Here is a 22,471-nt window from a genome sequence, read left to right as displayed (position 1 = left end):
CCCGATTTTTGGTTTTTTTTCTTACATAGGCGCCTATTACCCCCCACCCCCTTCCCGATTTTTCCCCTTTGCTGTCCTGTCACCCGCCCCAGGCAGCCAGGCTATGACGATCGTACAGCCCCTGAGGCCCCACAGGGCGGAATCGGGAAGGGGAGAGTTATGGGGAGGGCGTTGTCCTGCCTCCGAGTCCTCCTACTGGGTGCCGGGAAGCGGGCGCCTCTGCTCCCCGCCCACACCGGGAGCGGCCGCGGCTGCTCCCGCGGGACAGGCTGGTCAGGTGAGCGGCGGCCGGGGATCACGTGGCTGCGCGCCCTCTCCTGGCCGGGCTAGACGCTCACTTGTGTTGCGGCAGCTCCTGGCGCCTGGCCCGTCCCGCTCCGCCCGGGTAAGTGAGCCGGACCGGCAGCGGGGGGCTCGGGGGTTGCCGCGCTGGGGCTCTGCCGGCTACAAGGGTCTCCGCGGAGTGGAGGAGGCTAAAGAACCGGACAGATCCCGCCAGCCGCTGGGGCGGGGAGGGCTGATGCTGCTTGTTCCTTCGCTCCAAGGGCGGCTGCTTGGCGGTGGGCTGGGGGGGCTCTGGCTGTACAACCTTAAAAGTGTCTTGGGATCCTGCAGGATGAGGCGCTGCAGACTGCGGGGTGCTAGTTCGGCAGCTCCGTCTTTCCATCTCTGCCTACGCAGAGCTCAGCCATGTGCTTCTTGAGTTTGAATTGGGGTCCTAGATGCAGACTGCTCCATTAGCACGGACTGTGCAGTGTTCCACCCCGTCTGAGACCAGAGTTGGTTTATGGTCAGTTCCTATCCAGGGACTTGTAATTGCTACTGACCTGGGGCTAGTTTGGGACAAGTAAACTAAAAGTTAAAGATTCCATGTCCCCCTTTCCCAGGTCTCTGAGCTGCTTATCCCCTCATTGTAAGTATGTTTAGATTACTACTGTTTCCCCAAGGTGGGGGCCTCAACCTTCTCAGATCTCTGGGAATCGTTCCCAATTTTATCTTAGGGGAGATTGCAAAATCCAATGCCTGTAAAGTCAAGCGAAAGACTCCTGTTGATTTCCCTGGTGTTGGACTGGGGCCCCTAGGAAGGAGCAGTGTGTTATGAACATTCAGTTGTATTAAAGAACTTAGGGGGCACATTCAGCATCTCCATGATCATATTGTGATATCCGTTGGAGTTTTGCGCACAGATCAAAGCAAGATGATCCTGAGCTTTTAGAGCAGGCCACGTCCCAGTCCTTTCTTTAACACGTCCCCATTATCAATAAAAAATAACACTTTGCACTTCTGTACTGCCTTCCCTTTGAAGGCCTCAAAGCACTAGAGAAACGTTGACAACATTGTTACTGTCCCAGTTTGGAGATGGGGGAAAGTGATGCCAGAGGATCTGGGCCAGACAGACTTGCCCAAGATCACACAGCATGTCAGTGGCAGAAGTTAGAGACATGTCTCCAGCTGGTCCTGTGCTCCAGCCACAGACCGCAGAGGAGTTTTGCTTCTCTTTACTTTTTATTGTCTGGACAAATGCAGCTGTCTATGCACCACTTTTCTTTAGCATTCAGTATAAGCCCAGCATCTCAATATGGTATAAATCATTTTCTCCTTCATGTTTTGGGAGGAGTTTGTGACCTGAACGTACTTGCCTGGTGGTGGGTAAGCTGCAGGTGGGTGCTCTGATTGTGGCAGGTCAAAAGGTAGGTATTTCTCTGCTGGGACCAGCCCAGTCACTTTGGTGATATGGTTACAATCTGGCCCATATACAAGGGCCCAATTTTTTCCCACATTGCTCTATATGACTGGATTCAGATTAGCTACTGTTCACCCTTCATTAATGCCAATTTACTGCACACAGATTGCAGCTGCACCTGACTCCTGACCTACATTGCACCGCCACTGCTTCTTGTTTTTGCCCTAGATTTCTCTACACAGGTCTGGCAGTACAACTTGCTCCTGACAAGGAGCATCCCTTCCCCTGCTATTTTACTCCATGTGGGCCCTCCTGGGCGGAAACTGTAATGGAATCGTAGAAATGTAGGGCTGGAGAAGTCGTCTAGTCCAGCCCCCTGCACTGAGGCAGGACCAAGTACACCTAGATCATCCCTGCTGATGGGTGTTTGTCCAACCTATTCTTAAAAACCTCCAATGACGGGGATTCCACAACCTCCCTTGCAGTTAACTATCCTTACAGTTAAAAAGATTTTTTTAATATCTAATCTAAATCTCTCTTGCTGCAGATTAATCCTGTTACTTCTTGTCCTCCCTTCAGTGGCTGGGGAGAACATTTGATCACTGTCCTTTTTCTAACAGCCCTTAACTTATTTGAAGACTGTTATCAGGTGCCTGCTCAGTCTTCTTTTCTCAAGACTAAACATGCCTAGTTTTTTTAACCTTTGCTCATAGGTCAGGTTTTCTAAACCCTTTATCATTTTTTGTTGCTCTTCTCTTGACTCTCTTCAGTTTGTCCACATCTTTCCTAAAGTGTGGCACCCAGAGCTGGACATGGTATTCCAGCTGAAGCCTCACCAATGCTGACTCGAGCTAAAGTGAATGAGGTTTTCATAATATGGACCCATCTCCTCAGGAAGTAATGAGACCTGCCATGCTTGATTCTCTCTTAGTTATCTAGGTATTTATAACGTGTCTGTTGCCCTGGTGTCTGCAGCTAAAGTTACAAAAAAGCAAACAGACGGTCCGTACAGCTGTAATCTCCCTGCCGTCTGTGTGTGTCTCTCTGTGAACTTGTGACCACTTCAAGATTTGATTTCTAATCTCCAGACTAGATCTATATCTTGTTAAACAGAAAGGGGAAGCCTAGAGGCAGCTGCCCAGACTTCAGCCCCAGCTTCTCCTTTCTGTACTATTTAGACCAAGTTCCTCTTTCTAGCTGGGCAAACACCACAAGGCCCTACACTCACTCCACAGCATTTCTTTGTCACTTTTGAGAACTGTGCCAGACCAATTCCAAAATTTCGGGGAATGTTCTAGGTATTGATGGGTAGAACCCTAGTGAGCTGGGTGAAAACCAGAAAAGCCTCATTTCCACTGACATCAGGCCCACAGAACACCCGTTTGGTACTGCAGGCAGAGGAAGCTCTGGTGCCCTCTGCAAGCTGCCGCCTGCACCTAGAACAGACCGGGTCAGTCGCACACCTCGTTCCTTATGCAGCTGAGTTGTACACTCAGCCAGGCCCCATCCTCACTCCAGCCGTTCTCTCCCCTAGTGAGGCCACTCAGCCCCCCACTCCAGCCAGGCCCCTTGCCCTCCATTTCAGTCAGCTCCTACCAAGCTGGGCCTTCGTTTGCATGTGGATTACACACACAGCTTGGCTAGGTGAGCAAGGAAGTGTGCGAACCTCTAGTATGACTGCCTGGCCACTCTGTTTTTCCAGTCCCTTACCGAACGGCCCCTGATGGAATGGATGTTCCCCTAGTTGTACTCATGGCGGTCTTCTTGAATTGCACACACAGGCCCCGAGTCATCCCTGGCCTGGTGGAGAATCCAGTGCAAGGGGGAGCAGCTGGACCCTGCCCTATTCTGGAGCTGCTGGGGGCTGGTTCGGCCCCTTGTGCAGGTTAAGCAGCCCTTGGGACTGTCTTACCTTGTGCTCTGCATCTCACGGTGCTTGTGGGCTTTGTGGCAACTGATAAATATCTAGGGTATAGGAAAGCCCCTGCTGCTCTCCTGCACCAAAGGTGGGGAGATGCAGAGCCAGCTCTGGGCTGGCCAGGGAGGCCCTCTGTGCTAGAGGTATTCCCCAGCAGAGCCAGGGCTGCTGCTTTGCTTTACATTGTATCCCCACTTCGGGCAAATAGCACCCACAGTTTGTTTTTGTTGTTAACTTAAACAGACGAGTAGAAGATCCACAGGGAGCAGATGAGGCAGACAGTACCATTTTTACACAATCATGTATGTTAAACATTGTCAGTCCCAAGCATTCAAAATCATGAGGTAGGCCCCCAGAATCATGCAATTGGCTTAAATCAGATTTTTTTTAAAGTAATACCTTTTGAGGTTCGTTCTGTCTTTGTGGGATATAGCATTTAGGGGGTCATGTTCTCAAGCTTTTCTCCACAACCATGAAGGTTAGAAACCATAGGTTTTTTTTGTTGTTTTTTTAAATGCTGAGCATCTCACATCATCACATGACTCCAGGAGCTGGGGCTTGAATGAAAGCACCAGCTATTCCAAGAGTTGCAATGAAATTGCATGAGTTGACAACAATGCACTTTTTCTAACCACGACCACATTTAAATGTCTGATGCAAGCCCTTTAGAACCTCTTTCCGTGAGTGAAGCACTGTGTTGTGTAGGTGTGCTCAGAACAGGGTTTGAAGGCTGGCAGCCTGTCTGTACTAGTGCTCCCATCAGCGCTACTGCCACTGTAGCCCAACCAGTGGGAGCAGTCCTGGGAAATATTTAGGAAAAGGCCTAGTTTTGACAGGGCCACCCAGAGAGGGGCAGTTTGCCCCGAGCGCCCGTTTGAGAGCTGAGTGACATTGAGACCTGGCCCGGGGGGTTGCAGTGCCACTCATGGAATTTGGCCTGGTGGCCCCTCCAAAATGAGGGCCAAACCTGAGTGGCCCGGTGATCCAATGTGCCCGGTCACAATGCCCAGAGCGGGGAGCTGGGCCTAACCCCATGGGGCAGGTGCTGAACCACTGCTGTAGGGTGAGTGTGGTGTGGACTCCCCTCCAACCCATCCCTACCCCCTGGACTGCCCTTCAGTGGTGGTCTTTTTTAGGGAGGGCCTCAGTTTCACATTTTGCCCCAGGCCTCCCAAAACCCTCTGTTTAGCTTTGAGTGCCAGCACCCCCAAAGGGAACAGTCAGGAGGGAAAAATAGCTAGAGCATAGTGCAGGGCAGGGTGCGTAGGAACAAGAAATGAGAGCAGAAGTGGAGTCAGATTCTAGAGAGCTTGGGGAGCAGGGAGACATTTGAGCTGTATGTGGAACATGAGGTGAAATCAGTGCAGGTTCAAGAAGAGGGGAGGGACTTGGGGCCAGCAGAAGGGAAGGAAGACTATCCTGGCAGCGAAGTGTTAAATGGGCCGGAGGGAGGAAGCAGGGGATGGCTAAAGAGGAAGGTGCTATGGCCAAAACAGAGATTCCTAGAGCTGGACTAATACCTTGGTAGTGGGAATGGAGAGGAAAGGACACAGTTGGAAGATTTTGTGCAGATAAGCAGCAGGATCTGACTATAAACACAGTGCAAGCCAAAGCAAATATATTTCTTCCACTCAACCTATTATTGAAGGTCTCCTAAGGCAGAAGTGAGGATCAAAGACTAGAAAAAGTCAAGCCAAACCAGGAAGGCCTGAGGCTGCCAAGTAAATGGGTGTAGTTAAATGCTTGAGCCCACGCTGCATTATAAACCTGGGCTTACAGTTGCTGGACCCGGGGCTCACAGCCATGCTAACGTGTCCATACTGCATTACGCTGACCTTCTGACTCAGGTCTGCAGCTTGAGCTGCGTCCACACTGCAAAATAACAGGGCTTGGACCTGAGTCGTAGCAGGACCCAGCTCTGATCCATCCCTCTGGCAGGGCCCTAGGACCCAGGTGCTGAGTGCTTGCTACTCAAGTCAGACTGGCTTGTATGTGGACAGAAGTGGGGCTTGGGCTCAAACTTGTGTCAGAGCCTGGGCTTAGTGTGCTGTGTAGACACACTCCCTCCCCTGCCCCATGTCTGTACTACCCTGCGGTTGAGATTTTGATGACGTGTTTGTTCCCATCACACTTGTGGCCCAGGAGCAGAAAGGCTTTACAGCCTTGAGCCAGAGAACACGGCATCCCCCTCAGGACAGCAGAAACAACGAGTTCACCGCAGCCAAAGCCAATGGTCCAGCTCAGAGAGGATATTGGGAGGGGGTGTCGCTGAACTACGGGGCTGGCGGCGAGTGTATGTTCAGGACATCTGAGTGCACTGGGCTATTGCTAGTGGATAATGGCACTGAAGTGCACTGGCTAGGGATACAGCGGTGCTTTGGGGTGCAGCTGTCACCACTGAGGTGCTTGGGGGGACAGGCGGGGCGTTGGACTGAGCCATTTTGCTATGGCAGACTGGAGTGCATGGGGCGTAATGGAGTGAATGCAGGAGGATTGCTGTGCAAACGGGAATGAGTCATTGAGAGGAGGACCTGACACCATGGTGCTTTGAAGGATGTGTAGGGCAGGATGCAAGTATCTTACTCTGGAGTTTTGGGGGTGCAGGACAGTATGATGGCATAGTGGGGTACAGGTAGAATATTATGAGGCCATATGGGTGGGATGCTGGGGTGCAGGTGGTGTAGTAACATGCATAATTACAGTCAGGGCTCTGGGTTACTCACGGATTGCTGTACTGGAGATGGGGTTTGTGGAGGAACAATGACAACGCTCTCAGGCAGCTGGACTAGAGGGAAGAGGAAGTGGGGCTATGGAAGGAACCCTAACGCAGTAATGAGTGGATGATACAACCTCCCTTCCGAGGTAAACAAAGGCAGAGAGGGGTGATTAACAACTAGAGCCACTGTAGAACCCTACATAGATAGGTCGGCTGGGGTGGCCTGAAGCTGATAACAAAGGGCCATGATTTGCATAAAGCTGGGTTGGGGGAGTGGGCTGGACATGCCATATCTCATCATGTTCCTCCCCAGGGACAGTCTGTGGTGGATGGGTGGGTGGAGCCCTGTGACCTGCTGGATGACCCACTGCAGAGGGAGGATCCCCCGAGTGGGACCCCATTGATTTCCGAGGCAGGAGAGGGCTCTTTCCACTTGAAAGGTTTTTGTCTCTCTCTTGTCAGTATTTACCCCTCATTCCAGAGCAATGAAGTTGGTAGTCTCTGTCTCTGGCCTGGCCCTAGTGGCCTGTGCCCTGGCTCTGGAGAATGGGCTCATGCGGGTGCCCCCGATGGGCTGGCTGGCATGGGAGAGATTTCGCTGCAACACTGACTGCAAGACGGACCCTGACAACTGCATCAGGTGAGTGAGGCAACGCCAGGGGCTGCATCTGGAAGTTCTGTGTGGAGATGACGAGGTGTGAGGAGAGAAAAGGCAAACTGCCCCTACTTTTGCCTCGCCCTGCAACTGAGGGCACCATGAGGAGTTCCCATGCTTCCCCTCTGCTTGTCAAGGGCTAAAGCATCACCTTTTTGTAGTGCTCCGTTTGAAGAGCTTTTGGCTTCAGTGCTTTGGAGAGTGAAGGCAGAGGGGGAACTCTGAACCTTGGGCTGAGCCAGTGCCCCTTCCCACCTCACTCAGAGACACCCCGAGCAGCACCAGCATCCCCCTCCACTTCATCTCCTCCCCCCATTCAGAGACACCTCCATCAGAGTCCATCTCTCCCATTCCCTATCTCCTCCCCACCCCTCACTCACTCTCAATCCCTGGACATGAGTCCCCCACCAGCTCTTTGGCAGCTGGGGGAAATAAAAGGCTTGGGTGGTAGGTAGAGGGTTGGAGCAGAGACATTTGGGGGAGTGGCGGAGGAGGCTGCAGAGAAGCAGGAGCTAGGTTGTGCCATAGCATCCTGCTCAGGATGATCTGAGGTGAGAGAATCAGACTCATTTCACTCATGACTCAGGTCAGATGTGAGGCAAAGATCGCTAACCCCTGCACCATCACATCTCCGTGCCATGAAGAGTAATTTTAAAACATCGTGAAAGCCATTGAAGGAACATGGAAATTGCCGCACTGGGTTGGTACACTGGTCCATCTGGTCTGTCGCCCACCGCTAGCAGCACCAACATCTCATGCTTCAGAGGAACACTTAAAATTGTCATCATACACCTAATTGTGCAAAATGACATCCTGGAGGGACACTTCTTCCTGGCCCCAGCTGGGGGGAGCGTTACCTGCACACATTAGGGCACCCCACCTTTTCCCAATTTGTAGGGCTCCAGGCAAAAAGCACTTACCCTTACCCAATTCATAGGGCTCAGGGTGTAACTAACCTGGTCAATTTACTTACCCACACCCTTTCCCAGTACGTAGGGCTCTGGGTGTATACTACTTCTGCAGGACCTCTTACCAGTGAAAGAGCCTTTTACAGTAATATACTACACAACCTCTATTTATTAACAATCACCAAAAACAGAACGCACACATTACACATACAGGGCTCACCACTCCCAGTGAGACAGATGAACTTTTCTTGATGGCCAGTAAGGATCAGGTCCATCTAGGGGACTCCAGTTTCTGCATGGTGTCATTGGCCGAGTGTTGAGGTCTGGGAGCCCTGATCTTTGGGGCTGTGTCCTGGAGTTGATTCCCAAAGAACTTCCTTTTGGACCCCAGTTTATATAGTGAAATTTGAGTTCTTTTAGCTATATCTTAACCAATCATTATACTAAAATTTTACTAACCAATCGTAACAGTGTAACAAAATTCTTTAACCAATCCTACCCCACCACCTTAATTTACACTTAGCAAAATTAATTATGTAACAGACGGAAACAATTAAAGAACCACACAGAGACCATACAGATAAACAATAGAGAAGTGGGGACCATAATGACAAAACAATAAAGAAATTAGGATTTCACAACCACAACTATTGATAAGTGATTTCTTGACAGACAGGACGCTATCAAACTAAGGTCTTTTTGCTTTTTTTTTTTAAATCATCTTAAGCTCTGTTTCTTTATCTGGTGATAGCGGGTGCCATTAGGACAGGACCGCCTTCTTAACAGCCCGATATTACATTGTTTTAATATAATTTGGATGGAATGTGATGATGTGACTTCCTGCTTCTCAGCTAATGGCGGCTGCTGCTTGGCTGCTCTTTTAATCTGGCTGCAGACGAAAGCCTTAGGGTTTAGGCCCTACAATATGGCTGCAGACAAAGGCCTTCTCCTTACAGGAGGGATGGGATGTTCCATGTGTGACCCAAAGCCACAGGGTTGACATCCCTCCTAATTGTACTCCAGCTGGTGTCTCTGTGTTTGCTGTTCTTATTCATGGAAATGTCAAACCTAATTTGGGAATCCCCTGTCCAGTGTATGGAATCCCAGCAGACCTTTCAACATCTACCATAGAAACAAGACACCTTTTTTGAAGGGGAGGGACAATGCTTCCTTTCTCTGCAGCAGCAGAAACACACCGGGGCCCCCACACTGTGGTGAATCAGGATGCTGCTCCTTTCTGTGCTGAGGCCACCAAGAAGTACTGTGCTTAAAGCAAAGGGCATTCTGTAGCACCAGCCTGAGGTCTGAAACATTGTCAGCCCGTCCCTCTCGGCCCTGTAAAATGATCAAGCAGCCATTTCCCTGGCTCCCCTCCTCACTCTTTGATCCTGCTGACAGTCAGGGAAGGTGGAGGATGATGATCTTGCAGTGTGGCGTGTTTGCAAAAGGACTCGTGCTTTGGAGTTGAGTATGCAGAGACATCACAGCTCGGGTGCCCCGCAGGGATTGCTGATATACATGGTCGGGGCTCATTTATATTATATGTAATTTTTTTCACTTAGCTAGTCTATATAATCATAGGTTCCTGTCACTGTGACTCTTACACAACCTCCTTCCCTCCCTGTGGTCATTCTGTGACACCCCCTCACAGCAGCTCGTCTCAGACGCCAAGCTCTTCTGCATGGACACCATCTCCCAGCACTGTGCGGTCCTGGTCCTGCTTGGGGTCGCTGGATGCTACTGTAATACAAATCATAACTGTAGCCACTCCCCCGGAGTGGTGGACAAAGCCTCCCCCCGCTTTCTTCTCCCATCAATCACCATTATTTGGAGCTTGTCCGTTCTCTTTGCGTTGCCTGGCTTTTTCCTTCCTGGTGTCTCCACTCAGGTGCCTTCTTGCTGTGCCAGGTCCAAAGGGGAGCCAGCCCTTGAACAATCAGTGACCATACTACTAGCTGGCAAGGGGTGGAAAGCCCAGTACACAGGGGACAATAGAGTAAATAAAACGAATCCCAGTAAAGGAATGGCACACCAGAAATAACTGCATAACAAAGGGGGACTTTATTAGGAACAGAAAGCTAGGATCTGGGGAAGGAATGGGTTACGGTTAACTAATTGATAAACATGGATAAATAAGCCATTTCCCCACCTCCGTGCACACTCAAACTCCTCCAACCCCTTCTTCCCAAGGAAGATGCTAGGCTGAGGTTGTGTGTCCTGAGATGGAGTGTTGCAGCGCTGTGGCATTGGCTGACTTCAATAAAAGTCACCTTCACGTTTTTTCTTCACCCCTGGGCGGGACAGGGTGCTCTCCAGACTCTGGTCAAGCTCGCTGTTCCCTGGCCTGGAATCCTCCTGGTCTCAGCTGCCTCTTGGCAGCACATGTGGGGTTGGATCGATCTCTCTCTGTATGCCGGTCCCTCCAGTGCTGCCCGATCCATGCAGCTAGAGTTTCAGAGCAGTGGGAATTCAATGGCGACTACCTGATCCACACTCACTGTCTCTCTCCAGACCCAGATCACCTCATGCAGAAGCCTCCCAAGTCCCTGTTGTCCCCAGTAGGGGTTTCTAACTCCTTCTGTCCCCTCCCCTAGCTCCAAGCAAGCTGGGAATGGGGTGAGGGGACTTTGGCAGCAATATGAGTCGTAGCCCTTTTGGTAGGGCCCCCCAAGGCTCAGTCTGGAGCCCAGGAGCTGACAAACTCCAGGTGGGGGTCACATGGCTGATGAGGGAGGGGGCTAGCCCCTCTCTTTACAGGCCTCATGAGGTCCCCACTGACAATTCTGTGTTCTGTTCTGGGACCTCAGTAACAGAGAGAGATTGAGAAACTGGAGAGAATTTAAAGAACAAACCTGCTGATGGGGTTGGAGGGTGTGACTTGAAAGGAGAGAGCGAATGGACAAAACATGTGTGTCCGCACAGGCCATGAGGACTGAGGGAGGGATCTAGCTTCTATTGACAAACGCATGAAGGATGTAGACAGCAAGGCGAGTAGAGAGGGAGGATGGTTCAGTGGTCACAGCACTAGTCTGGGACTTGGGAGCCCCAGGTTCATTTTGCTGCTCCCCATGGACTCCCTATGTGACCTGAGCCTCTGTTTTCCCATCTTCAAAATGGGGATAACAGCACTTTCCTATCTCATAGGGACGTGGTCGGAATAAATGCATTGCACATTGTGAGGGGCTCAGATACTAGTCACGGGGGGGAGATAAGTGCCTTAGAATTGTTCAGGCTCTGCGACCTAAAAGGAGGAATAATGGGGAACGTTTCCTATTGATGAGATCCGGTGGACAAGGGAATAGACTCCCAGGAGAAGTGGACATTGCTGGAGTCCTTTAAAACTGGACTGGACAAAGCCTTCAAGACTCTGCTGTGGAGACCAGACCCCTGCATTGGCAGGGACAGGGGAAGATGGAACCTAAAATGTCTTTTCCATCTTGGTTAAAGGTTGAATGACTCCATGGTTTTTGTAGTAGCCTTTGAGGATAAAGAGGAGCAGGTGCTAAGTGTTGTTGTTAATAGTGGGTTTGTTTTGTTACCTCTGCCTGCTCTGAGCCTGTTCTCTCTCTCCCCATCCCCGAGGTAGCGAGAAGCTTTTCGTTGACATGATAGATCGTCTAGCGGACGATGGCTGGAAGGAGCTGGGCTACGTGTATGTGAATATAGACGATTGCTGGATGGCGAAGAAGCGGGACGCAATGGGGAAACTGATCCCAGATCCCGAGCGTTTTCCCAGTGGGATCAAAGCCTTGGCGGATTACGTGAGCTGATTCCTTTGGTGTAAAGGCAGGATCCAGAGAGGGAAGGGGCAGGGGATGGGGAGCAGGGTGGGTTCTCGTTATTTCAGTCACATCACATCTTGTGGCCTTGAGGCATGGGGTCCGTGACCTGAGAGATGTGGAAGGTGACGCTCTAGCACAGTGAGAGAAGCTAAAGCGCTGTCCACTCTGACATGCTCCCCGCACAAATGCACACCTGCCCCGAGTGGCAGCCAGGGGCTTTCAGGCTCTCTCACACCCCTCTCCTTTGTACAGGCGCACTTCCGGGGACTGAAGTTGGGCATCTATGGAGACATGGGCAATTACACATGCGGTGGCTACCCAGGCACCACGCTGGACCGGGTCGAACAGGATGCCCTGACCTTCGCGGAGTGGGGCGTGGACATGCTGAAGCTGGATGGCTGCTACTCATCAGAAGATGAGCAGGCCCAGGGTAAAGACTGTGTCTCCTGGGCTGTGTGGACTTGCAGCCACGCCACTGTTACTGTCCTCGGTGTCAGAGAAACTGAGAAGACATTTTTTCTTTATGCTAAAGCAGAGGCTCTCGCAGCCTGTGGGCCACCCCAGGTGGGGGCTGTTGCACGTATCAGGGGAACAGGGCTGCCATCTTGATTCCTACTCCCCATCTCCATAACTCATTGCGTTGATGCTCATGGTGCTTCCCATGACCCACCGGGGAACTGGGGCAGTCTCTGAGGACGTTGGTGGCACGTTTCAAGAGGGGTGCGCAGAAATGGCTGAATGTGGGACTGTGGCTTGGTAAAAGGTTGAGAACCTCTCTGCTAACGGGCACAAACCCACGTCCTGTTAGGTTCATTTCCTTGTGCCTCCCGTTCTGGATCTTCACCTCCAAGCTAGATCCCTAGCTGAGATTTTAGAAGGTGTCCAAAATACCTGCTTTACAGTGGGGCTACAGAACCTTCAGAGAAGACCTTTACGCGTGCATAGGATGTTGTCGTGGGGAGCGTGGGGGAGATTGTCCTTACTGGCCATAAGGCAGAGCTGTTTTTCTACAGAAATCCCATTGGTGGCCGGAGAGGGGCTTGTCTGATGGGTCTGTGTTTTGGTGGGGGACCTGGTGGTTTGGCACTTTTGATGGTGTTGGGGGGATAGGTTTCAGCCTCACAATCTGAGTACGGGTGGAGAAGCCCTCAAATATTTGAGTTCTTAAGGAAGGCAGCTTCTGTTATTCACCTCTCCTCTCCCCCCCCCACCATCCCTGAGCCCCTTTCTTTCTACTTGTGTGTCTCTCAAAATAGCCCATTAAAAATCCATGTAACTAGGTTCATCTGAGTGATCGTTCCAGAAAGTGCTGCTGTTTTCCCCCTGGTCAATGCCAGCCGTTTCCTTGACCAATTGGATTTCTTGTCTCTCAAAGGCTACCCTAAAATGGCAATGGCCTTGAATGCAACAGGCCGCCCTATTGCCTATTCCTGTAGCTGGCCAGCCTATCAAGGAGGGCTTCCACCCAAGGTAAGGCTCGCCCTGGCAGATCCTGGGGTTCCTTTGATTTTCCTCTAATCGTCCTGCACTGACTGTCCTGGGGGGGAGCTTTTATTCAGCGTTGTATGAATTCCTAATGCCTTCTTTTCCTACCCCTCCTCCACCCCAGTTGCTATGATTGGCTTGTGGGCACTGATCTCCCAAAGGGACTGTGAGCTGTCAGACCGGCTGTGGATCCATGTGGAAGGATGCCAGGCTGGGGTGCAGGAGGAAGGGCAGTGGTACCAATCTTTGGACTGGGTTGTTAATGTAAAAGGACACTCCTGAAAAGTGGCAATGTCTGCAGGAGAATCACTGAAGTTAAATGTGGAAAAGAGGCCTGTAGGACACCTCTTGTCCATCCCTATCCCAGCCAACCCAGGATCGTTCCCCACCCATGTATTCTTCAGAGCATTGTCCAGTTTGAAATGTCTCCAATGATTGGCCTTCCACCAACTCCCCTGGGAGGCTCCTCTGCAGTGGAGCATGAGTTTTCCATTGGCGCACTCTCATTCCACCCCCACCTGCACTCTAGGCCTTTGGATCACCCTGAATAATCCCCCTCCTCTCTCCCCCCCCAAATTGCTTACACCCTTCAAGTGCACTCGTGGGTGTTCATTGTGTCCTCCCCATCCCGGTTGCCTCTAGCTGGTTAGCCAGGCTGTTCAGCTTTCCCCACAAATGAGGCACCTTGCCCCTTAGTTGCTTGGTGTGTTGCACTTCTCTGAATTCCCTCAAATCCATCAACACCTTTTGGCCACTAAGGCTCTCTGAACTGAGCCCAGCGTTCCCAGTGAGTCTCACCGGTGGCTTCTGAACTAGCAATGATAAGTACAGTGTGAGCGTGTGGGGGAGGGGGTATTTTTTCCCCCGCCCATGACAAAGGTGCATCCCACAGCTCTGTGGGCACATCCCCTCTCTCCCATTCACCTGAGCTCCTCCTCCTGTACACCTTGTTCTCTTCCAGGTGAACTACACCCTCCTGGCGAACATCTGTAACCTCTGGCGTAACTATGGTGACATTCAGGACTCCTGGAACAGCATCCTCTCCATCGTGGACTGGTTTTCAGCAAATCAGGATGTGCTGCAGCCGGTGAATGGCCCTGGCCACTGGAATGACCCGGACATGGTAACTTTGGGCTGTGGATGGTGGAGAGGAGGTTTCCAGGGATTTCCTGTCTAGAAGCAGGGTGGAGAATTGGAGATCATGGCTGGCAGGAATTCATTAGCCCGTGGCACAGCATACAGGTCTGTAGGCTGCCAGAGCTGCCTAACCCTCACGCCACATCCCTCATCCACCCTGAAAAGCCCTGTCTAGACTAGGGGCAAGGTGGGGGTTTAAACGTGTTAGTATTTTAATTAATACATATTTAACATCACTGAGCACAGATGGGGCTGGACATGGTGTTAGCTGGGCATGCTCCACCAGCGGGGGAGGGAAAGGGCTTGCCAGGATGCCAGTGCTCTCCATGAGCTGGGTCCTGCCACTGAGAGCAGCAGTTGTCTTGCTAATGTGTACCCCCCGCCTTCTGCTCTTCCACTCTCTCCCCCTCCGCCCCACCCTACTGTCTGCCTGCTCCCCCTCCTGTGCCACAGCTGATCATTGGAAACTTTGGCCTCAGCGATGAACAGTCCCGATCCCAGATGGCCTTATGGACGGTGCTGGCTGCCCCACTCTTCATGTCCACAGACCTCCGCACCCTCTCCCGCAGCTCCAGGGAGATCCTGCAGAACCGGCTGATGATCAAAATCAACCAGGACCCCTTGGGAATCCAGGGACGCAGAGTCCTTAGGGTACAGAAGGGCACGTGTGGGAACCCAACTGCATAAGGGCCAGGGAGAGGGGAGTAGATGGGGCGGGGGGGAGCCATTGAGAGGGACTGGCTGGGCGTCAGGGGAGAAGGTGAGCCAAGCCAGGGAATGGCTGTGGTTAGCTGGGGATTTATGGGGTTAGCATAATATTGGGGAGGCCTCGCCAGGGGAAGGGTTGAACTAAGACACGCTTGTTAAACAGCTCTAGTATTCCCCTCCTCCATTCCCTCCCCACCAGACTCGGCTGCTTGGTTTGTCCTCCCATGCCCTTTCTTGTACCTTGCTTTGGAAAGGGTTCATCTTGGGACTCTGGGGCCACTGGTGGGTAGGAGGGCAGCCATCAAACAACCCCAGTTCACTCCCTCCTGCTGATGCCTGATGTGTCAGCGTGTGGCTGGGCACCTCAGGCCCAACAGAGAGACGTGATCCGTGCTGCTTCCAGGCCCCTGCCAGGGCAGGTTCATGAGCCATCCCAAGAGCTGACGAGCGTTTGGGGGAGTGGGTGGCAGCTGCAGGGAGAGGTGCAGAGAAGCTGGAGATGCACCTAAACTCCCTCTTTCTGCTGCCCCTGTGCTTCCCTAGGAGAAGTCTCGTATTGAGGTGTTCCTGCGCCCGCTTTCCCACTCAGCCAGTGCCCTGGTCTTCCTCAGCCGCCGGACGGACATGCCGTACCGCTACACCACCTCCCTCAGCAAGCTCAACTTCTCCGCCAGTGCCGTGTACGAGGTGAGCAGGGAAAGCACAGCAGGTCCCAGCCCAACGCCCCTGCCACGCAGGCCCCTTATCTCCGCAGAGCGAGGAGCCCAGCCCCCATGTTCACGCACGATGGTTTGCAGTCCCCCTCCTACTCTCTTCCTCAGAATGTAGTGTTTGTTTGTCCTGTCTCCCCACTCTCAGCCTCACACAACACCTAATACTGTTGGAGACCGGAAGCCAAGCCCACAGACCCAGTTACATCCACCCACTGGTGCTGGGACTCATCCCTCCCCTGGTATAGTCACGCCAGGGATTAGGCTGAACTTTCAGTGCTGCAGTCCTGAATGCGGGCAACTGGGCCCTACACGTTGTGGGGGTGGGGAAACAGCTACAAAGCTCCTGCCCCTATTCTTACTCCAGGATGGTGCTGGGGGGGAGATGGGGTGGCAAGCGACTGTACCAAATCACTGACTAGCCTGGCTCTGGGACTTTGATGGTGGGCTTGCAGTTAGGCTGCGGTCCCCGTGGCTCTCACAGACCAAAGTGGGTTAGGCCTGGTCAGTGTGTGGATGAGATTTCTAGGAGGTGATAGGGGGAGCGTTATCATGGGCCTTGGGTTTCCTGGGATCATTCTGACTGTGGGTATTTTCAATGGAGTCGTTCCCACTCCTGCAGCCTCAGATCAAAATCCCTTGGGGCTGGATACAGTAGTCTGCCCTTGTTGTGTAGTGTTACTGTGCCCCGCTGCACAGCTGCTTACTCGGCCTGCCAGTGCAGGCTACACTTCCTGGGATCTCTCATCTGCCTTGGAATTAAAGTGTTTTTTTACATACTTTGAGATGAGGCACCATGCAAATGCTGGTAACAACCACGTCTCTTCCAGGCACAGGATGTGTACAGCGGCGGGATCATCAGCGGCCTGAAGGCTGGAGAGAACTTCACTGTCATCGTTAACCCCTCGGGCGTAGTCATGTGGTACCTCTATCCCACAATGTACCTGGATCAACCCTTGGACTTTGTCAGACAGCGCCCCCAGGGGAAGGGCTTCCACCCATTTGCACTGTGAAGCCAATCAAAAAGGAAGAGGATGGGGGGCCAGCTGTGATTTTATCCAGCCCCGATGGGTACATGTTGCTCTCTGGCCAGGAGCGACTCCCCTGAGTGTTTCCATCACTACATGGAACAGACGTTTTGCTTGTTCAGTCGCAAACTAATGATCTACACACAACCTCTTTGTGCTTTGGTTTTCCTCTCTGTCAACCAGAGAGAATTACCACCTCCCTCCCAGGCATGAGAGGAGGGTTAATTCATTACTGATTGTAAAGTGCTTTGAGACCCTTCCCTGGATGGTGCCAGGCAAGTGCAGAACACGGTCACTGTGAGCATTTGATAACTCTCGCTACTTGGACACTTGGCTTTGATCCCGCGCTAGAGTAGCAGGGGCTGAAGGCAGTATCGCAGCTCGGTGAAGGGGTCATTTCCCCTAGATTTGCAGTAGGGCCTTAGAGCTGACCCCTGACGTACCTGTCACGAGAAGCGAGTCTCCCTGGAGGTGCTATACTGGCAATCACATGTTCCATTGGGGGGGGAATTTTCCTACCATTTCCTTCGCTTAGAATGACAACTTCAGGCAGTAGAACTCACCCCCTTCCAGTTGTAAAACCATTAGCGCCTGTAGGAGGCAGCATTGTGCGGTAGCCAGAGCAGGGCTCTGGGAGTTAGAAACTCATGAATTTCAGTGCTGCCTCTGCACATACCCCAGCAGTTGCTAAAGGCGATGTCTGCACTACCTCTGCTACAGTGGCACACCTGTGGGGCTGCAGCACCCTCATGTAGACCCTTCCTGCACTGATGGGTGGGGCTTTTCCATTGGTGGTGTTAATCTCACCTCTCCAAGAGGCGGGTGGCTAGGTCGATGGATGAATTCTTCTGCCATGCCAAAAGCAGGGGCTAGACTAACCTAACTGCAGTGCTCAGGGTATATAATTTGTCACAGCCCTGAGCGATGGAGCTAGGTTGATCTAATTTTTAAGTGTAGACCAATGGTTCTCAACCCAAGGCCCAATCAGCACTCAGCTGTGGCCCATGTGACATCCTCACAGCCATACAGGTGGTATGTATGTTGTGTGGATGCAGCCCATGTAACACAGAGAGAGCTGCATATGTGGCCCACAAGGGTAAATCAGTTGAGGACCATTGGTGTGGACCAAGCTTTAGTTTCCCCGTCTGTAAACTGGGGACAATACTCCTCCCATACCTGAAGATTATTAGTCATATTTAACACTTAACATCTTCCAAGTGCCCTACAAATAGGAGCTTGATCATCACAGAATCCCAGTTTGGGTAAGCCTTAGTATTGCCCTGGTGCTGGATACTGAGACACAGGGAGGCTGTATAATAAATCAGTGGCAGAGCAGAAATTAAACAGGACTCCCTGGCTTCTGCTCCATCCAGCCTGCCTCTTCAGTTAGTTCACAGAACAGGGTGGAGATTTACAGTATTCTCCACTGATTTATGCCTTGTTATCATCTTTAAAAAAACACCACTGCTAAATGTACGCAGCAGAGAAAGCAGCAGTGTACAGTGTCTGTTTCATTGCCTGAGTGGGGCTCGGAAACACTTGTGCACCCACAATCTTGTCCAGCTGAGAATTGCCTCATATTAGCACTAGCCTACCCAGCAACTGAGCTGGTTGTTCCTGCTGGATGGGGACAGGCTCCCTTCCTTCTCTAGCTGGCCAACATTCCAGGATTTCTCAGGGAAAGGCAGCTGTGTATGAATTTGTACGTTTCCATGACCAGCCTTTTAGCCATTAATACACTGCCAGGGGACTGCATTAGGAGCCTGTCACTTGCGTTGTGGGCCCCAGAGCCACAGCTGGTTGCACTCCATTGTCTGAAAGGGAACCCTGTTGCTATGTGTTACAGTGTAAGTTGTGCTAGACAATTAATGTTTGAATAATGTATTTGTATGGACAGAAGAGGAAGGTTGTAACTGGAAGGAAAACAGCCTATCTTCATCCCAGCTGGGCCCAAACTGACAGCTCAAGGGCTGGGGAAAGGGGGGTATGGGCTATTCTGGGAGAATTCTGCACCAAAAAATTAAAAATTCTGTGCCCAATATCAAAATTTTGCAAAATTCAGCATATTTTATTTTGTCAAAATAATGTAATCATGCTGGTTTCAATTATTTAGGTAATTTATTTAAACAATACAATGGGTGGAGAAGGTGAGTGAATAGCATTGGGGAAATCCCCAGACCCCCTTGCCTAATAGTAATGGAGCTAGGTTTGATCCTTTATTTCTAGTTATTAGTCAACCAATATATGCAGCCAGTGATGAGCTGCCAAAATATTAACAACCGGTTCCCTCCTCCTCACCTCATGAGGGGGTTGTGCCCCATCCAACCCCCCAAGTTTTTTGACACCCCCCCGGGACCCCTGACTGCCCTTTTCAGCCCCATCCAACCCCTCCTCTCATTCTTGATGGCCCCCTGGGACCGCTGCCCCATCCAACCACCCCTTCTCTCTATCCCTGAGTGCCCCCACCACCTCATCCAACCCCTGCTCCTTCCTGATTGCCCCCCGGGGATCCTTGCCCCCATTCAATCCCCCTGTTCCCTGCCCTCTGACCGCCCTGACCCCTATCCACCCCTCCACAACCCACCGAACACCTGCTCCCTGCCCCCTTACCACACTGCCTAGGGCCGGGACCGGGGCTGCTCCACCGGGCCGGCACCAGGGCCGGAGCCGCTCGGTCGGCACCAGGGCCAGAGCCGCAGGTCCCGAGCTGGGCCGGGTCTGAGCCGTGCAACCGGGACCAGCCCAAGCCGGGGGTGCTTGGCTGGGACCGGGCTGGGGCCAGGGGGAGCTGTCCTCCGGCTTACCTGCCTACTGCTTTTTTCAGGCTTCCTTGCGAATTTTTGATTGTGGGAATCAGGGAAGGTGAGGAGGGCGGAGCATTCAGGGGAGAGGGGGAGGTGAGCTGGGGCCGGGGGCTGGGTGGACAGCTGCCCGAGCCTTTGTTAAATTTAGAAGCTTTGTAGAACCGGTTGTCCTGGAACAACCGGTTCTAAAAAGGCTTCTAAATTTAACAACCGGTTCTTGTGAACCGGTGCGAACCGGCTGGAGCTCACCACTGTATGCAGCCATATGCTCAGTGTTACATCATAGGCAACTGAACAGCAAGTGAGGGCTGGGGAATCAAACTCAATTTGTATTGGTTACTGCATGGAGCACATTTTTTCAGTCCAAAAATTTGGACCAATTCTAATCAGTAAAGCACTATAAGCATTTTTAAGGCCATACTGTCCTTTACACCACTCTGGCAATGTAAAGGAGCCTTAAAACTTTTACAGCTGTTTTATACTCCTGGGAAAATTCACTAAGCAGGCAGGCTGCTACATTCTGCTCTGCCTGAAGGGACAGAGCCTGCCCCATGCCTACCTCCTCAGAAACATTCTGAAGCCCTGGCCCTCCACACCAAGTGTGCCGCAATAGCGAGTGAGAGGAACAGTGTCTCTCTCTCACATACATATGACTGCCCAGCTCCCCTCCCCTCCTGGCAGAGATTTGTGTCTCTACCAGCTGCTCTGGGCTCCTGAGCCAACCTGCCTGCGTTGCCAGGGAGGGATGTGTGACCACTCTTGTGGCTTCCCCATCAGAAGTCATTTTTCTGCAGGGAAGCAAAGAAATCTGGGGGGGACAGGAATTCTGCACATGTGAAGTGATGCAGAATTCCTCCAGTAGCATGGGCTTAGCTCCTTACTCAGTGGGAAGAATATTTCAGAACACTAGGGGCCCACTAGGCTAGATGAATGGGACAGGCTGCAGGATATGGATTGGAGGAATGTGTGGAATGCTTCTGCATGCACCAAATGACACCAGCAAATGGCTGCCCACTGCTCTCCCCCTTCCCATACAGCAGCCTAACTAGGGCTCTGACTATGGGCAGCGCTTGCGCAGCGGCGCTGCGCGCCAGCCAGCGCTGGGAGAACTCCTCCTACTCCTCTCCCTGTGGGGGACAGACAGCGACCGCGCTGGCAGCGCCAGGGCTGGGGCTTGACTTACACTGCGCTTAGAAGGCTGCAGCGCTGCAGCTGCAGTGTGTGTTTTTTTCACCTGCTGCAGCAGCCAAATTTGTAAGTGTAGCCAAGCCCAATGTCTCACTGCAGTAGAATGTACTGTTTATACAATGGGAGAGGCCCATGCTTTAAAAAAAGCTGGGTACTGAGTGGCTGCTAGCAGAGCTGGCCTTGGCCATTTTGGACAGAACCGCAAGTCTTTTGTTAGGCGATCCTTCCCCCACAACGTAATCAATACCGGTTTATTAGTACACTACAAGCTGCAGGACTGGCCTGAGGAGTTTGGGAGAATCTCTACTAGGTCCACCCAACCCTCCTAGGGCAGAAATAGAAGCCAGCTGCATGTTCCTTTCCACTCCAGCAAGCTAATAACATTGATTTCCAGCTGTTTGTGTTTTCAAGCCTGCCTCTGCAAGGAAAAAGGCTAGACACCTGCTGTAGGACAGACATTCTGTGTTCCCTGCATAGTTCCCTCCAACCAGCAATGACAGTAGGGAGTGGCCCAGGCTTTGCAGAACCAGCCAGGTGCTGGTGAAGAGAACTCTAAACATTGCTTTCCACTGAAAATAAATAAAAGAGGAACTGCACTTGAGCACTGTAGGCAGGACAGTAGTTTCTAGCTCGATTTTATTTTAACTAGAGAAGTGAGTCACAGCTCTAAGTTTTACTAGAACTGCTGGCCGACTAAGCAGCATAAAATATGTTACCAGCTAGCACAGGGGTTATCACTAGGGTGACCAAATGTCCCATTTTTAAAGGGACAGGCCAATTTTGGGGGACTTTTTCATATCTAGGCACCTATTTTTTTTTCACAGTTGCTATCTGGTCACCCTAGTTATCAGTCATACTTGTAATGTACCATCTCAGGCTGGAGGGCCAGTGCTATAAAACCCATGCTAGGAAATGGAATTGCGTACATTATAGAGGGTGAGCTGATGAAGAGCGGGGCCTAGTTTTAGAATTCAGGCTTCACTGCCACAATCTTTTTTTTTTTTTTGTAATGAAAAGTCCTCTCTCAAATCTGTAACTTTGTCTACAATAAAAACAAGAAATTTAAGATTTTCTCCTCCTGCATAAGAGTCATTGTTAGATCTTCCTTTTATCCTTGTGCCATAAAGAAAATCTAGCAAGTCAAGTTGTTATGAGGTACGGACCCACTTTCTGTCCTCACACTGTCTGGGGGGAGGGCTGGCTAGAGGGGAGAGAACACGGGCTCTGTGTAGGACCCATATAAACAGTGCAATTCTTTTGTTGACTTTGTTACTGGCCAGAAAACATTCCCAGAGCAATAGTCTTCCCCACCACACATCACTCACTGGAGTTTTAAGGAGTCAAAAGTTGGCACCAGCTTCCTTTTGCTCTTCACTAGATAGAAACTGGGAGTTGGAGCAGCCAGCTGGAGGACAGCAGTGAGAGTGGCCCTGTCCATGCTAACAGCTCCTGCTGCAAGCTCAAAGAAGGGCGTAAGCTTTTCTCCTTCCCATTAGACAGAAGGCTCAGTCTATGCTACTCAGCCAGCCAGCCTGGGTGCAGGCAACAGCTGGCTGCAGTCACACTTTTGCCAAGAGCTTCTTACTTTTCCTCCTCTCCTCGCACGGTCCTTGTAGCAGTGCAAACCAAGCTACTAGTGTCAAGCCCTCCACTGCAAACATGGAGGGTGACCAGACGTCCCGATAAAATTGGGACCGTCCTGGTATTTAGGTGTTTGGCCCGTGTCCCGACCGATATTTCGCTCCGCT

The 22,471-nt window shown here is 51.6% G+C and overlaps 1 protein-coding gene across 3 annotated transcripts; it reads left to right on the top strand.

The window, feature by feature from the left end:
- Positions 1-215: 215 nt before the first annotated feature.
- NAGA (alpha-N-acetylgalactosaminidase) lies at positions 216-19,045 on the top strand. Of its 3 annotated transcripts, none has more exons than XM_039509936.1 (9): positions 216-385; positions 6,800-6,958; positions 11,468-11,642; positions 11,916-12,093; positions 13,039-13,133; positions 14,110-14,271; positions 14,739-14,936; positions 15,537-15,680; positions 16,534-16,716. In XM_039509936.1, the coding sequence occupies exons 2-9, from the start codon at positions 6,804-6,806 to the stop codon at positions 16,714-16,716; spliced, it is 1,290 nt and encodes a 429-aa protein (XP_039365870.1). In that variant the 5' UTR covers positions 216-385; positions 6,800-6,803. The 3 variants fall into 3 exon arrangements, with proteins under 3 accessions (XP_039365870.1, XP_039365860.1, XP_039365881.1); XM_039509926.1 differs by having other exon boundaries at positions 217-385; positions 6,781-6,958; XM_039509947.1 differs by lacking the exon at positions 216-385 and having other exon boundaries at positions 6,804-6,958; positions 16,534-19,045.
- The last annotated feature ends 3,426 nt before the right edge of the window (positions 19,046-22,471 follow it).

The sequence above is a fragment of the Mauremys reevesii genome, linkage group 1 (genome assembly GCF_016161935.1).
Source record: "Mauremys reevesii isolate NIE-2019 linkage group 1, ASM1616193v1, whole genome shotgun sequence".
NCBI classification, from domain to species: Eukaryota; Metazoa; Chordata; order Testudines; family Geoemydidae; genus Mauremys; species Mauremys reevesii.
Note: the sequence above shows the minus strand (reverse complement) of the source record. Positions and strands in the feature narration are given on the sequence as shown.

Excerpts from the sequence above, each read along its gene's own strand:
- NAGA (XM_039509947.1), top strand. The coding sequence starts at position 6,804 with ATGAAGTTGGTAGTCTCTGTCTCTGGCCTGGCCCTAGTGGCCTGTGCC. Across the intron at positions 11,643-11,915 it reads TCAAAGCCTTGGCGGATTAC|GCGCACTTCCGGGGACTGAA; the intron begins GTGAGCTGATTC and ends TCCTTTGTACAG. Across the intron at positions 12,094-13,038 it reads AGAAGATGAGCAGGCCCAGG|GCTACCCTAAAATGGCAATG; the intron begins GTAAAGACTGTG and ends TGTCTCTCAAAG.